Source organism: Triplophysa rosa, linkage group LG14 (assembly GCF_024868665.1).
Source record: "Triplophysa rosa linkage group LG14, Trosa_1v2, whole genome shotgun sequence".
Classification (NCBI taxonomy): Eukaryota; Metazoa; Chordata; class Actinopteri; order Cypriniformes; family Nemacheilidae; genus Triplophysa; species Triplophysa rosa.
In genome coordinates, this window is record NC_079903.1 from 14,486,421 (window position 1) to 14,503,579 (window position 17,159).

The following is a 17,159-nucleotide window of genomic DNA, read 5'->3' on the forward strand; positions in this document are numbered from 1 at the left end:
TTTTATACAAGTGTCAGGTATGATAAATTGCGGAGGCTGGACAAAGGTGTGGGTACAATAAGCCAGTATTGTCTCTTGTATAACTCCTTCTATAAGACAAACTCATTGGTTGGATTTGCAACATGAATCCTTTACACATTAAGCATGCCTGGTCCCAAAAGATAAGCAAAAAAGTATCACATTTTAAATCACTGACAGAAATTTCTAGATCTTGGCCATCAATTTGATGAAAAACACCTAGTGCCTCAACTGTCATTTTAGTAGGCCTCTCTTGCACAGAACTTACCCCACCGAATTTACATTTGTTTTCAATGGCCATAAATTTGGAAACTGCACTTTTTCATGCGCGAACACTGTTTTTAAATCAATTCAGCCATGAATAAAATAGACCATGGCTGAAATTTTACAACTTAGTCTGTTGAATAATCACTATTTATAGTGCAGCCTATAATCTTTACGGTCAGCAATGTCACAGTAGTTCACATGAACACAACCCTCTGGTTACAGCACAGCCTGAGCTCTTCTCCAGACAGTCTCTCGGTGTGCCAGTGGTATGCGTTTCAAGCTGCCATGTAATGTATGGGGGTGTTATTAATGTCGAAACAAATTCCTCTTTACAAAAATACAGCATCACATATGTTTGAGGACTGCACCAAAACTAAGCATTACAAACCCTCCAGCCACATGGGTCTTGCTAACAAAACAGCTAACAAAAGCGGTGGCAATCTGTTTCCTGACCACAGACTAGTAAACAGTGGTTGAATAAAAACATTTGTAACTTTAAACTGTAACTTTTTAACTAAAAGCAATCAAACTAAAATAAATAACAGCTTAGTTTAATGGGATCGCCAGCTATGTAAATATGATTTATGTACAACCTTACCGATCTTCTCTGATTGCAGGGACCGGATTGATTATTAAATAAGGTTTGTCACCTTGGTGTTACAAAAGAAAAGATGATGACCTTTGCTCTTACTCTTGGTGAGGTCAACAGAGCTCCTTACACAAGCTTTGACCTGGGTCAACATCACAATTACACCTGTTATCTTTCTGAAGCCCTGTTTCTCATTGACATCTCCCAAATGTAATTCAAACTACCACAAAGAACATCATAAAAGTCAGATAAGGCTGGGAGAATCTATTCATGTATATACGAAGTGTACTTTTATATGCATTCAACAGCCATAAAAGCACACATTATGTTCCTCTGCTAACAAAAGTGGAATTTTAACTTTAATGACTTTCTATTGAGGTGAAATCGGTGTGTCACAAAGTCAGTGACATCAAAAACAAACACTATTGTTCAATTTGTTATATTTGAATGGCAACTGCAATAAAGAGATAAAATACTATAACTTCCTTCTCACTCTTAAAGAAATAGTAATCATTGACTGGAATAGACCAAGTCTTCATGTGATATACATCACACAATGTTGTTTCACTTTTAATAGCAGTAAATTACAGTAAATTGCTTGTTTTGTCTCAGATGCTGTAAAGCCACGTCAAACCCATTTTGGCCGGGCGAGGCTAGGTTGGATGTTACGAGGAGGCATACACCTGTGGCATTTCTCACCGCCAGAATAAAAAGCACAATAATCCATTCCGGCCTAATGCATGCCGACAAATCAGAGTCAATCTGCATAGGCAAGTTTATTCCTGTGATCCGTCTGCAGCCATGCTGATATAATCCTATTCACACAGACACAACACACACACAAAGCTCTATAAGCCAAAGCATGGGAGTGAGTAATAATAAAACAATGCACGTGCCGATCACACCTAAATATTTGTTTTCAACAAAGACGTATTTTCAACAAAAGCACGCATAACAAGTTGAGGTATTAACAGCATTACATTAGAGGAGACCAAAGGCTGGTTTCATAAACTGCTTAGACTAGTCTTACAAGTTTGTCAGCTCATTTTTTTCTTCAAGAATGGCCTTAAGTTCTTCAAGTCAGTTACATACAAAGGTAGATTGGTCTAATTGAAATATGAAAAATAAGACAGATTTGTCCTAACTAACTGCTAGTCTGTGAGAATAGTTGTTAAGACACAGTCTTAACATAGCGGCTATGTTTATGCAACTGGCCCCTGGAACATGATTTCCTAGTAATGATAAAAACTCTGCCGGCTATAGTGAAAAATGAGAAAACGCACAAACCCCGAATAAAAACCATACAGGTCTTTGTGTAACTTGTTTTCTTAACACTTCCCTGCGGGGTCAATTATCACAGCTAAGATCTGTGCTTTCTATATGGAAAACAGTAACCCTAGAGACAAAGAACTGGCAATTGGCATGAGATTAAAATATTCCTCCTAGGTACTTCAATGGGGGGAGCAGTAGAAACCTCTTAAAGCAGTTAATCTGGTTACAGGTGAAATTGACTCGACAGCTTTAGCCAGCAAGATCATATGTGAGGTTTGTGATGAATGTTGCAGCTCAGTGAGAAATAGAGCAGAGATGCCAATGCTTCAGGGTCAGAGGAGCGTAGACAGGTGGACAACAGTGAGGACACGCATGCTCTGATGCATTCAAACACACACGCAAAAGTGAGGAATTAATAACATTCCGCTCCACCAAAGCTCGGACACGTCATTCTAATGTCAAATTCAGATTTAGTCAGGTTTGATGTTGACACAAGGGCAAGATTGCGTGAATTTCCTAACCCTAACGGTTCCTTACAAAAAGCTCCTGCATGGCTTCAGAAGCTCATGAGCTTGAGTCATATTTAAACAAGAACTGCTATGATTCATGCATGTTTTATTGTCTTTTTCACTTGAAAGCCATGGTTACTAGGGCTGGGTATCGTTTCTGATGTTCCGATTCGATTCCGATTCACAAGCTCTCGATTCGATTCAATTCTCGATTCGAGTCAATGATTACCCAGATAGCAAGCAACCATTGAATCAATGTTAAAAAATAGTTGATTTGTCAATGTTAATTGCATCAATATCACTTTTGCACCTGCAATTAATGTGGACATTTTTTATTAACTCTTTCACCACTTTCAATGTTTACAGTAGTGCTTTAATAAGAGCACTTATACATTGATAGAGAAAGAGATGGTTTGAAAACTTTACTTTTAAACATGACCAGTTAAAGAAAACGTTTCTATTAATATAATTGTGATTTGTTGAAATTTCAACATTTTTTCAACATAAATTGGAGGTGCAAACGTGATATTGATTCAATGCAATTAACATTGACAAATTATTTTTTTTAACATTGATTCAATGGTTGCTTGCTATCTGGGTATAGATTTAATACAAAACCTATAGATATTTCTAAAAAAGATCAGTAAATATCACATTACAATGGTGAATTAAAAAATGAAATGAAGAGCCACAAATCTGTATATTAAACTTTAAAACACTTGGGTATATTGAAACAGAACAGTTATTTTAAATTTAAGATGCAGTATAACAAACAAAATTTCACACAAATAGCTGTAAATAGAGGCTGCAATCATGTGAACTGCTGCCTTTTATATGAAGGTGATGTTAAATTCGACGACACACCCGGATCCCATGTTAATTAAGCAATGTATGAAGGATACTCCCTGCTGTAACATCCACCCGTTGTAAAAAGAAACGTGACATCTAGTGGATAGTAGTAGCAATAACATTAACATAAATTAATGTTCAGTGCTTGTGTAAATATGAAAGAAAAAAAAAATTGATTCACAGCTTTTGATAATCGTTATTGAAGTAGGGCTGCAACAACTAATCGATAAAATCGATAATAATCGACAATGAAATTCGTTGACATCGATAACGATTTTATCATTATCAATTAGTTGGTCTGTGACGTCACTTGCTAGCTGCGCAGTTATAAATCAAGCGCGTCTTCTTCCCTTTTAAAATTACCGTTTTAGACGTGTCTCTCCGTGCGGCACAAGTTGCGCAGTTTTAAAGTCAGACGTGTTCTGCATGCATCTCTTCAAGCTGCGCAGTTTTAAAGTTTAAAGGGGAGAGGTGTTTTAAAGATTATATTAGTAAAACCCAATTTGTGGCGTTTGCACTTTGCAAAGTACATAATAGGCTAAATACCCTGATTTGGTGGTTTATTTAGTTCAGAGGTGGGTAAGAAGTACATTTACTTGAGTACTGTACTTAAGTACACTTTTTGAGTATTTGTACTGAAGTATTACTTTTTCTGTTTACTTTTTACCGTACTTCACTACATTTGAGTGACAAATAACTCACTTTTCATGGCACAAAAAAATGATTTCCTTGGCCGACCCTCCCCTCGCTCCCACGTTTGGGAGAGACTATTGTCAGTTGCTTCTAATATGACACACTTGAATCAACTCACCAGGTGTGTTAATTATGGAGACATTCACAACATTTTGGGAGAAGGCTAATGAGTTCAGTTGTGTATACTTTTCCCATATCTGATTTACTTATAAGCAAAAGATGTAATTACATTTTATCCGATTAATCGAAAATAATAATCGACCAACTAATCGATTATCATAACAATCGTTAGTTGCAGCCCTATATTGAATTGATCTGTTAACAAAAAACGATTAATCAATTTTTTTGCCCAGCTCTAATGGTTACAATAAACTGCATGAAAATAAAATGTAAGAAAAGAGATTACGAGTAAATGAACTGTTCTAGTTACACAGGAAAAAGCATAAAAATTTAATCAGAGATGAGTAAATAACAAAGACATACAATGTCTAGGTCAAGTATTTCTTGAAGTAGTTTTTATATAAACAAACAGAGCACTGCCGTTCCTGTACAGAACATCCTCCAGATTCTAATCGCAGTAAAACAGACACTGAAGGCAGAGGAGGAGCAGATGGGGCTAGAGAAAGAATGAAACTGGGCTGGGAGATGGTGGTGAAGCTGGTTTACGCATGTTGAAATGCGAAATGAAGGTGTTGATCGAACTCAAGAGGTGTGGTAAAGCTTCGGCGTCATAGAACAAAGAAACATGAATTGAATGAAGTTTTGCGTTTATGGTTATTTGGCTTTCCTGTTCACAACGTTAAAAAAAAGTACTATATCTGAAGTACTTCATTATGAATCAAAGTAGTTTTCTTCTAGAAACATGTGAAATCACTATGACTACAAATGACCCAGCCACAAAAATTGTTGTGGAGACACCACAGCAACAAAAACTTATTAAATATAAACCAGAGTATGTCTGGGATTAGGTCACAATAAACATCTTACATTTCAAAACATCATGCGTGCTTCAAATGTCATCTATCACAACCAGCATTGAAAGCTAACAAAGCAAACGGACAACATTCCAGTTAGACCCAAATATGAGAATCACAATCTGAGATGCTTAATAAAAACACCGTTAGCACTTCAGTAGGCTGATGAAAAAATAGGGCAATGCATTAATGAAAAGTTCCTGAATTAGAAGCTGAAAATGTAAAATGGCAAAGAGATTGAAAACTGAAAGTGTAGGTGACGCCGTACTCTTTTCCTTCCTGCCATTTTATAAATGATAAAGAGAAGCACGGTGGAAATGTTTACCCAGGCATGGTCAGGACAAAGTCCAGAAACCGACACAAAAACTACACTTGAAACAAGCCAGAAAAGACTAGTAAAGGTGAGTAAAACCATCATAAAAAAGAACAACATGACCCATGTCATGTTTACACTAGAAGCAAGACGTCATAGTAACAACTCAATTCATAAACTTGAACGTGACATTTTGCATGCATTAAAACCAGCTTGGAAATCCCACTCAAGAATTCCTTTGAGCTTTAAAATAAATAAAATAAGTAAATAAACACAGGCGTGGAAAAATGATGCCAAAATTTCCAGCTTTGGTCAAATATTCTTGTAATATTTTCCCTCGAGTTTATCTTGGTTTACATCCTTTGACTGAAAGACAAAACAAAGGAAGCCTCATCTTCATTCTTTCAAGATTTTATGCTAAAAATAAACCTTGCCCCCACACTACTGAACATCTAATCTGATCCGAACGGTTTAAAACAGACCAAGCTGCATTTATTTATATTTAAAAGGGTATAACCCCCATGCACACCAACGATGAATGATAAAGGCGAGCATTCATCATTTGAGCACTGTGCTTGGCATCGTGCATACGCACATGCACAAAACAGTTTCCGTGGCAACCGGTTGCATGAGTGTGCTTAAAGCTACCGCGTAGTATACTGCCTGTACTCAAGACCCACTTTGTGATAAAGGAGAGAAGGGATTTTAACGTTCAATAAATGTAACATCAATAGCCTAATTCACAAAGCACTAACAGCATCAGGTATACACATTCTCCAAAATAATGTACAGCGTTGGTACCGACTGACATGGGTATCATGTCAAGTCAAGTCAAAACGTCTCCCTCATGTAACTTTTAGAGTTATAATTATATTTTTATCAAAATTGTAAACTATTATAATTATTATGATCTTGTTACGTTTCAGTATGACTGATTTTTGATGATATGCTATTTTTACATATAAATTCATTTGGTTCAAATCAGTCAAAATGTTTAAATCTTAATTTTTAATCAAATGCATTTGTTACTTATTTCATCACAAAAGCCTTTTATGGTATTGTAGGCAGTGGTGTAGTCTACGTGATACGCAGGTAAACGCCATATACCCACTAGAAAAGATCAAGGATTTCCGTATACCCACTTAAAAAAGCATGAGGATGCGTAACATCGTTTCGTGTCACAAAAGTGCGACGCATCGACTTTTGGACCATTGGTGCAACCGGGAGATATGAAACAAAAGTAGATCATGAAAGGCAAGCAATTTACACAGTTATTTCAGTGTTTTTGTAAGCCTGCCTGTCACTACTCTACTGGTGCTTTGGGTGACACTGCAGCAGGTGTTACAGAAAATGAGCCCGACGTGGCTCATGCTGTGCTGTTCGCGGGGTCCCCCTCCGTCGAGATAGTGTTCCTGGGTCGCAATCAAATACTCTGTTCGCCGGTGTATTATACTTTCTGCTGATAACCCCCCCACACTTTTAAAACCACTGCATATTCTTTAATAAAAATGAGCATATCTGTTATTATTAACATAAATGCAGGGAATTGTTGGCATATTAAATTGCATATAACTAGCCAACTTCACAAACGTTAGTTTGCGTGGTTAATCAAGAAATGAGGGAGAAAGGGAGAGATAACTTATACTACAATGTTTATCATTGTTTTAGATGATAAGCATCAGAGTTTGATTTAAACCATTTACATTTAGTCATTTTAGCAGACGCTTTTATCCAAAGCGACTTACAGATGAGGGAAACAATGGAAGCAATTGGAACAACATAAGGACAACAAAAAGCATAAGTGCGATAAAAGACTGGTCTCATGTAGCTTACCACAGTATACAGAGCTTTGTTTTTTTTTTTGAAAGTAGAAAAGAGATCGGTCAGGTGTTGACGGAAGAGATGTGTTTTCAGACGATTCTTAAAGATGGCTACAGAATCTGCTGATCTTGTAGCAGCGGGCAGATCATTCCATAAATGTGGCACCGATCCAGAGATGGTACGTGAGAGTGATTTTTTACCTTTTTGGGATAGCACCACAAGACGTTGTTCGTTTGCAGAACGTAGGGATCTGGCGGGTGCATTTATTTCAATATGATTTACTGTACGTCTTTGACATGGCCTTAGTCAGTCAAAATCTAACAATTATAATTTCACAGGATATTCTTTACATTATGTTGGTTGCCCTGCTGAAAAAAAAATAGAACCCTGCCCAGAACACAATAGATAAGATGGGAATCAATGGAATACCCATTACTGCCAAGGACATTTTTTTCTTAATTTATTTGTAAATTTGTGGTATGTTATAATGGCATTTTAATGGAAACCACTTAAATGTATGCAATACTATTTTTTTATCAGGGTGGGTCTATGCAGAAATAGTATATAACAAATACAGGACTTTGTGTATTGAAAATTGCCAGCTGATAAAAGCTGTGCTTTAGGGATTGTATACATACAGTATACCATCTAAGGCTAAATGTAACTCTTAACTGGCTGTGAGACAGTGATTAACAAAACCAGCAAGTCCACCCAGCTGTTATTGGCTATTGAAATCTTGCTTGCAATACATCTTCCAGAATGCTCTTGATTACATACAGAAGCATACTCTATACATTCTTTGTGGTGCTCAGGGGTCGATCTTGGATGGGTGAGTAGGCTGGGGGGATCAGAGTATACTCGCTACAAAAAACTAGACTACACCACTGATTGTAGGTGTTCCCAGGCCTGCGGCATTCCTATCCTCATCCCATACGTCTGACCTCAAGCAATCTTATGAAACAACAATAAACGCATTAGGTAAAGCTATCAAAAGGCAGATCTTTCAGGAAGTTCCATTCAAAAAAGCTAAGCAGTTAGGGACATAAATGTCATGTGTTTTTGTTACTAGGAAAAGTGAGGTCTTATTTACGAGTGGGTTGTTACGGATGAGACAGAATGCTGTTTCGAAATGTGTGGGAGGTGAATGTGCGAGTACACATGGAGGATCTCTCGTGACATGGGAGGAGTCTGTATAAGAAAGTGTAAGTGGGCTCTTGGTTTGGGTTTTAGTGGAGATTTTGTAGAGGCTTGTTGTTATGGGGGTTTCTACTATAGGGTCCTGGAGCTCACGTGGAACATGTGTGGACCAAATGTGTGTAAAATGCTGAACACATGTAGAAAAAGAAGCAAGGCTCCAAATACACCGGAGTGTAGAGCCAAGTGTTTCCCTCACTTACACATTCTTTCCCTCTCATACACATTATTTCCTCCTCCACTACCCCTCAACCTCTTCCTTTCCCTTTTTACAGAACAAAGCTCGCTTGTAACCTTCGACCTACTAGTTTTAAATATCTTAATTATTTGCTTTTTTCCAAAAAAATACTATGAATTCAATTTTTAAGTTGTCCATAAGTATCAGTAAATTACTTCATAGGCAACCTTTCTTTCAGAATTCCATGGGTTTTTATTACAATTGACTTGTTTACCACCTATGGCACTAAAAGCTTTCAGGGAAAGTCACTGGATTACCACAGCAGAGCTGGATTATCTGGTTTTACAAAATATGCATGACACTGTAACTCTCGCATAACTATTTGACGGCATCATTTCAGTCATTGAGCAAAAGCTGCCATTGAGAAAATAGTCACCACACGATTTGTTTCTAAGATTAAATGACCCAACCATTGACCCCTTAAGATACGTACACACCGCCGTGTGTCTGGAACAAGTGCTAATACATACTGATAGTATCTGCCTCTTCTGAGACCAGCCGACTTTAATTTGCAAACTCAATTCTGTTAAGTGAACGAGGGATGAGAGACATGTGCTCTGTGAATCTAAACCGATTTGAAGCAGGGTTGAGGTGGTCTAAATACGAAAACATGTTATTGGGTAAGATTAATGCTTTTCCCAGAACCACTTCTGGAAACTTCAGCATTCCCAAAAGTAAAAGCCAAGAATAACACCCAGTTTTGTTTTCCCCTTCACTTCATATATATATATATATACATATATACACTGACACTGTTGAATTGACTTGGGGTTTATGGTCATTCCTGTGTTATTTATGCATGGCATGCATGTTTTTCCACCGCAGAGGGCCCAAGAAGTGATGTTAGAATGTTCACACTGTGACTTATTTTAATTGTATAAAAAAGAATTCAATCTCTGCTTTTGTGTTCAGCAGAATTTTTATTTTTGGATAAACTATATTAATTAAAGGATAAATTGTGAGTTTTTCCATTAATGGAGGCCAGAAAAAGCTTCATTTATTTCAAAAAGGGAGACGCTACAAACTTTCTGGAAGGCGGGGTAAGAAGCCCCACCCATGAGTCTTTTATCCAGTAGGTCCAGGATCTAAGCTGCTAAGCATAAAAAACTACCAAAACCAGAACTGACAATACGTTAAAAAAATTCACCTGCTGACAAGCCACATTCCATTGTAAGTTTGTGCACAACTCAAAATAAAAATGTATTCTATTATAGTTTTTCCCAAAAGGTTGACCATGTAGAGCAGTGGTCACCAACCCTGCTCCTGGAGATCGACTGTCCTGAAGATTTCAGCCTCCAATTTCAGCCTCAACTCCAATCAAACACACCTGAAATATCTAATCAAGGTGTTCAGGTTTGCTTGATAATGACAGACAGGTGTGCTGAAGCAGGGTTGGAGCTGCAGTCTGCAGGACGGTCGATCTCCAGGAACAGGGTTGGTGACCACTGGTGTAGAGGAAAGGGTCTGACAGTTTCTCACACTGCCATTAAGAATCTGGCAGCACATTTTCTTTAGCCACTTCAGTGAATGAGACCCCAATAAAAGAGGGAATAACAACAACAGCAGCAGCACAGAATGAAGCTGGCCACTTTCCCTCGACAAACTGTTGGGGATGCACCACAGCTCTGCAGTTCACATTTAGCACAATCAACTGAGGCCCAGAAAACCTGCTGAACATGACAGGGATGTACGACTCCATTGCGAGACAGAACAACCAATACAGGTTGTGATAACCTGTGCGTGTACTGAGGGAAATGCATTTGTTTCAGTGGGCTGTGCTAAAGCTGCATGACTATGGATTTGTTTATTTTCAGAATCTAGATTATTTCACCTCCTCTTAATTTTTGTTATCACCTGACCTTTTTCCAACAGACGTTTCAAAGCCTTTAACCTGAGGAACTGACACTCAAAGACATGACGGTCAGACAGGTTTGACTATTTGGATGCACCAAAAAGGTGCCGTATCAGGTCTGTGTAGTTTTAGTAGACAAGTGACAGGTGAATAAAACAGAAACTGCTTTTGGAATTATGTTACTGTTAAGCGCCAAAGGCTCATTCTTTTCAGTTTGCAAAACTATGCCAGTGGATTACGTCTGTGCTACATTATATGTCTCCTTACCACTACGTGATGGAAAAGAAGCTCCCATGATTGACCCATCTTCTGATTGAGAACCATATCGAAGAAGTCATAAATAAAATACCCTGAAACACAAAAGGAGATTGAAACTGTTAACAAAATGGACCTCTTAGCTTCTCAACAGGTTTTTCGGGCAGCAGATACCATGTCAATAATTACGTTGGTTACCAAGATGTCAGGTTCCAGAGGGCTATTTATATCCATTTCCCAATATGAGGGTATCCATGGAGACAGCTCTTTAGGATGGTGGAGGTTCAACACAGCAAATGAAGTATAACATATGAGACCTCATTAATGTTAATGTACTGATTGACAGTTTAAATACACACACAATTTCCCATTTAGCTTCAACCTGTTTGCTTAGTTCACTTTATATCGGTGGAAGCAGCAGCACAAAGCAACAGGTTTACATGGTGCTGTTGTATACATGAGGATGATTTATTTCTGCCAGCAGTATGTATACTTTAGAATACTTTTTCATTTCCTTTTCTAGATTTTATATAGTTATTGGGGCTATATTTATTGTATATTTGTTTAACATGTTTTTCTGTACAGCTGCTTTGATACAATGTGAATCTTAAAACATGCTATAGAAATAAACTTGAATTTTTGTAACAAAACAGTTCTTGGCCACCATTGACTACCATAGTAGTAAAAACGGCTTTATCAATTTCTTTGTTCTGTTGAACACAAAAGAAGATATTTTGACGAATGTTGGAAAGCAAACAGTCTGGAACACTATTGACTACCACTGTAATTTTTCCTATGGTAGTCAATGGTGGCCAACAACTGTTTGGTTACAAGCATTCTTCCAAATATCTTTCTCCGTGTTCATCAGAACAAATGCATTTATACAGATGTGGAGGGTGAGTAAATGACAGAATTTCTATTTTTTTTTAAACAACTTTGGCAGCGGACATAGATATCAGTGTTTTGCTCAAACTGAGATACATGTTCAGCAAAAACACCATGAATTATAAGAATTAAAAAGCCTACGATAAAGGCCCATTCATGATTAGTCATGTGATTTATGGGGGTTAGTGCCTGGGACGGATCATAAAGCCATCCATTGATTCTGTAGATATAGCTACTTCATTGCCAAAAGCATGTGGGATTCCACAGAGTATCTAAAATATCTCTGGTATTTGGCAGTTTAAATAGGAATGATCTGCTTATAGGCTGGAATAAACATTCCAGACGACACAAAAGTGAAATGGTAAGAGCAATGCAAAAATTAACATAACTGCAAAATAAAATGCATACATAACACTAATAACTCAGGGGAAGGTTATTTCATAATGTGATGTCATGTGGTAAAAGAGCTTTGAATTGTTTGGTTTGTCAGTATATTTTGAAATGTATCGCTAGGGGTGGGCTAACGGGGCTGAAGCCCTGAAAGTTTTCAGTAAAGCACTGAATGTTTTATTACCATGCCATGTACAAATCACTTAGGGGCCCTTNTACATTTAGCGTCTTTTGCGCATCTACCCATGGACAAATGTGAGTGGGTCCTTCTCCGTAAACAAATTTAGAGTGTAAAAACAACGCCACTTTCCCAGCAGCTTCTTGCGTAGTGAGGCGTATACTGACAAATATGAGTGCAAGATCGAATCCACCTTTTACCAAACTACATTCTCATCACACATCAGATCATACAGTCATTTATTTTCAACTAAATGAAGAAAATATATGAAAATGGCTAACAGGTGTTTAATAATAAAGTGTATGGTGAGGTTAAGGGTTGTAGAGAGGTCTTTTTGTCCCTGTTAGTTGTCATTAAGGGTGTGCAAAGCAGCCGGTATTTGTATCTGTATTTGTATTTGTTGAGGGGGGAAAGTATTTGTATTTGTATTCGAGTAAAATTCAAAATAGGTGTAAAAATCCAGTTTTTTTGCGTTACACTTCTAATTTACGTTATAGTGTACGTAAACAGAGCGAATATGAGAGCACCCGACTGCAGACGTCAATAATGAAGCATAACGGAATAATCTCCCGATCAAACTCCGCTTCCCGAAAGTTATAAACTGCCTCCGGAACCCAGTTAAGGTACAAAAATCTATTCAACAAAAATAGTGATGCACGCAGTGAAGCCTTTTTTCGCTCAGCCGAGCCTTCTCTGTTGCTGTGTGGAGCAGCCTGTGTCAGTCACCTCTTTTACCCCCCCCCCACCGACTCCTGAATGTCACTCACTCATGCGGGCATGCACTGCGGTCTCGTGAGAAAACGCAGCTTTTTGATATAAAGTTTTTCTTGTTCCCGAATACAAATATTTTTAAAGTATTTGTTCGAAATAAGTATTCGTAAAAAACACGCTATTTGTGCCTTTCCGAATACCGTATTCGGGTTCGGCTCCACCCCTAGTTGTCATATGTAATAATTTTACTACACAATCATTTACACTCTATTATTATTATTATTATTATATAGTGTACAACATTCCTTGTTTACCTTGCTGTTTCAAAATGGGGTCTGCCTGTACTATTTGAGCACGATTGACACGCATTAACATTTAAATACAAACCCGAGTAAACAACCGATGTCTAGTAATGCGCAACGCGGTCGCGAACAGACTGAGGTGGCCCATTAAAAGTTTTTGCATACAGGCCCCGACCTGACTTGCTACACCACTGTATTCGAACACGTATGTGGAGGTCTCTGGGCTAAGCCCAGCATATCTACTCACCTTAGAACCGCCCCTGTTGCTAACACAACATAATACAAGTTTCGTAAACTTTCTTAAAAGCATAAAGGCATATTATGTACTGTATATATACACAGTATACACCAAAAAAAGTCAAAATATTGCAAAAATAATATAAAAAACGATTGTTTTGGTCATTATGTTCTGACCATTATTCAATTTCTTTGTTTTTGTCTTGATTCATTGTCTTGAAATACAACATGCTGTGCACCACCGGGGGTTTTCTGTAAGGATAAGTGTAAAAACATCCCTTACCTCTGCAGAGTGGCCATGATGTGCGATGCATGGACCTTTAGATCAGAGGTTTGGGTTCTCAAACTGTGGATTGCACCCCTCAAGTGGGTAGCACAGGGGAATAAGGTGGCTCACGCAAGTCACTTGGCTGTTGTGGTGCTTTACAGTTAAAACACTGAACATGGGCAGTATAAAACCCCTGCTTCATCCGTGCTGTAAATGTGCTGGTGTCACATCCGTGAAAGCACAATAAATGTCATTGTTTCTTTTCTTAATAAACCTTTTGTCTAATGCACTGCAGCAGCTAAGTGACTTGTGTCATGACTTGCGAAGCCTACAAACAGCATTATTTTATATAACTAATTACTCCATTACTTATTTTGAAAACCAAAGCACACCCACACATCAGCTCTGAGAGCTCCAAGCGTTCTTATATTTTTCCCCATGCTCGCTTCCACTTACTTTTGGCCGTATGTATATGACATGATTTTTAAAAAATGATCGGTAGTAGAGGTGTATCACTATCGATACACTATCGAAAAAAATATATTGCGATAGTTACATGTATCGATATTTTTGCACAGCCCTAATTCAGGGGCGCAACTAGACATTTTCGGAGGGGTATGCGAGATCAGTTTTGGCGCCCCCCCATCCGCCACCCCAATATAGAAAACACACAACAAATAAAAAATCCGTAGACAAGTTGTATATTACCTTTGGAGTCATTCTAGTTATACTGTATTTTAAATCACGTGAAGGTGACAATCAGATTTGCATAACAGAAGCATAAAGGTTTCCTTTTAAATAAACACTTTTACAGAAACACTGCTTCACAGTGTAACAATTCTGAAAAGATAAATAACAAATCTGAAAACTAATAAAACAATAGAGTAAAAAGTAATAAAAGTGGGCTACATGAAGTTAATGCTCAGACATACACAATAAATTACGGCTGCAACTAACGATTATTTTGATAATTGAATAATCGGACGATTGTTTTTTCGATTAATTGGATAAAAGGCTAAACAATTTTTTATTTTAACTTTTTATTATAACGAAATAAAACCCCAAATAAGGGTATTTATTGTATTCTTTTAAAAGTGGGTTTCACTTATATAATCTAGAATTTTGATATTTAGTCTAATACCTTTAATAAAAAAGCTTGTCCAGTTTTAAACAATAAAACTTCTTTAAATATCCTAAATATAAGTAGCAATCGAGTTGTAGCCCATTAGAGATGTGCTGGTGAGGAAATGTGCCCAGTGAATAATAAACTTATTTTGATCTTCAAAGTTAGACATTTAGATTATTCCCTTTCCTTCAACAAAAAATATTATTAACATGATTCATTATTATCAAAATAAATAAGAGGTATGACATGATATACTTGCGTTGTATAACACAAATAAACAACAAGTCTTTGTTTTTTCCACTTACTTTAACTTATGCTTAGTTGTGGTTCCATAAATATTTAATGAAAAACAACAAACAAATAAAATAGTAACCTATGTTAAACAGTACTGTTTACTGAAACTGTTCATAAGTGAAACCTTGTATTGAAAAACGAAAATAAGATGGACTTAACATACATTTAGCCTAACATCAGATATTTAATCAAAAGATCTTTGGATTTGTCCCCTTAGCTTTCACATTTTTTTTAGGTTTGTGGTTCATATTTATTAAAAGACATCATTAAAGTAAAACAACGAGACAAACTCGCACTTACATTGAACGAAGAAATTATATATGTTTTTATTAGCGGTTACGGGTTGCTTTATAGGGGTTTGAAGAAAGTAGAAAATCTAGTGTATCTTTGAATAGGACTAGTAGTGGCTTAGGACGGGGCAAGTCGTCATAGTATTTGGGAAGCGGAAGATGTGGGCACTTATAGATGCGCGGGTCGTGCGTGAAGACGTACAGGGCTATGGTCTGTGGCAGCTTTTAAGGCCTTTCGGTAAAGGTAATGTAGCTGAGAGCTGTTATAGGGACAGTATGTGTGCCAATGGTACTGGGTCTTTGGTTTCGTTGTCAGTAGTCTACTGTGATACTTCAGTCGCGTTGTAAGAGCAGTGGATGTACAGTGGGTGCGTGTGTTTTCACCGTAAAGGTGCCTTCGCTGTCTTACTGAGTTTAAGCTTGCTGTTTGCAGAAGACGCATCTGCTCCCGTTATATGAAGAACACGGGCCTGACGTTCAAACTGCACTGCTCGCGTTGTATGGGGAAACGCGTCTGACGTTTAATGAAGAGCCCAACAACTAGGCTATCTTATATGCATGATAGTGGGAGACTTAACAGCTTTAACAACCTTCTCAGACTCTCCCAAATGTAAAGCTCATTCACAAACATAGATTTATTTTACAAGCGACGTGGAGGTGAACTGATACGTTAATATATGTGACCCTGGATCACAAAACCAGTCTTAAGTAGCACGGGAACATTTTTAGTAAAAGACAAAAATACATTGTGTGGGTCAAAATTATTGATTTTTCTTTTATGCCAAAAATCATTAGGATATTAAGTAAAGATCATGTTCCATGAAGATATTTTGTAAATTTCCTACCTTAAATATATAAAAACTTTATTTTTGTGAGTGGATGGTCTGCCACAGTGCCCCTGATTAACAACTTCAACTTCCTATTCTAACAACTCATATATCTATAGAAAGTTTATTTGTTCAGCTTTCAGATTATGTAAAAATCTCAATTTCGAAAAATTGACCCATAAGACTGGTTTTGTTGTCCAGGGTCACATATCATATACTATGATATGAACTAGCCTACCTCTCCGGCAACGTTAAATAATTTAAAGATTTACAGAGATTAAATGATATACCAATAGATCTTTATCCACTTGGACATTGTTTTTGTTTTTTGTCTTGATTTTACTTGTCAATTTACTTGTTTTTAATTTTCTTGTTCTGTGCCTCATTTCTTTGCTCGATCCATTTGGTCATGTGACTGTCACAGAGTGAGTGGTTGACATAACTTGATTTAAATAAAATATATTTGTTGAACTCGTTTAAAATGTTAGACAAAAGTTCAACTTAAACGTTTTATATAATTACTTTTTTCGCTATATTTTCTATTATTTATAACGTTTCATTTAAAAAATCTTTAACTAATATTTTGTTATTTCCCCTTGTGCGGCGCCCGTATGCACCGCATATACTGCATACCCCATTTTTGAGCCACTGCCCTAATTAAAGGGATACTGTCATCATTTACTCACCTTCCAGTTGTTCCAAATCTGTGTAAATTTCTTTGTTCTGATGAACACAGAGAAAGATATTTGGAAGAATGCTTGTAAACAAACAGATATTGACTTCCATATAGTAGTAAAAAGTACTTTC

General features: G+C 37.2%; 1 protein-coding gene across 1 annotated transcript in view; it reads right to left on the reverse strand.

Moving 5' to 3' along the window:
* tlcd2 (TLC domain containing 2) overlaps positions 1-17,159 on the reverse strand; it is a 28,374-nt gene that overhangs the window by 3,958 nt on the left and 7,257 nt on the right. Inside the window, exon 3 of the mRNA XM_057351332.1 lies at positions 10,857-10,939. Within this exon, the coding sequence (XP_057207315.1) occupies positions 10,857-10,939 (83 nt within the window). The remainder of the gene's footprint in view (positions 1-10,856; positions 10,940-17,159) is intronic.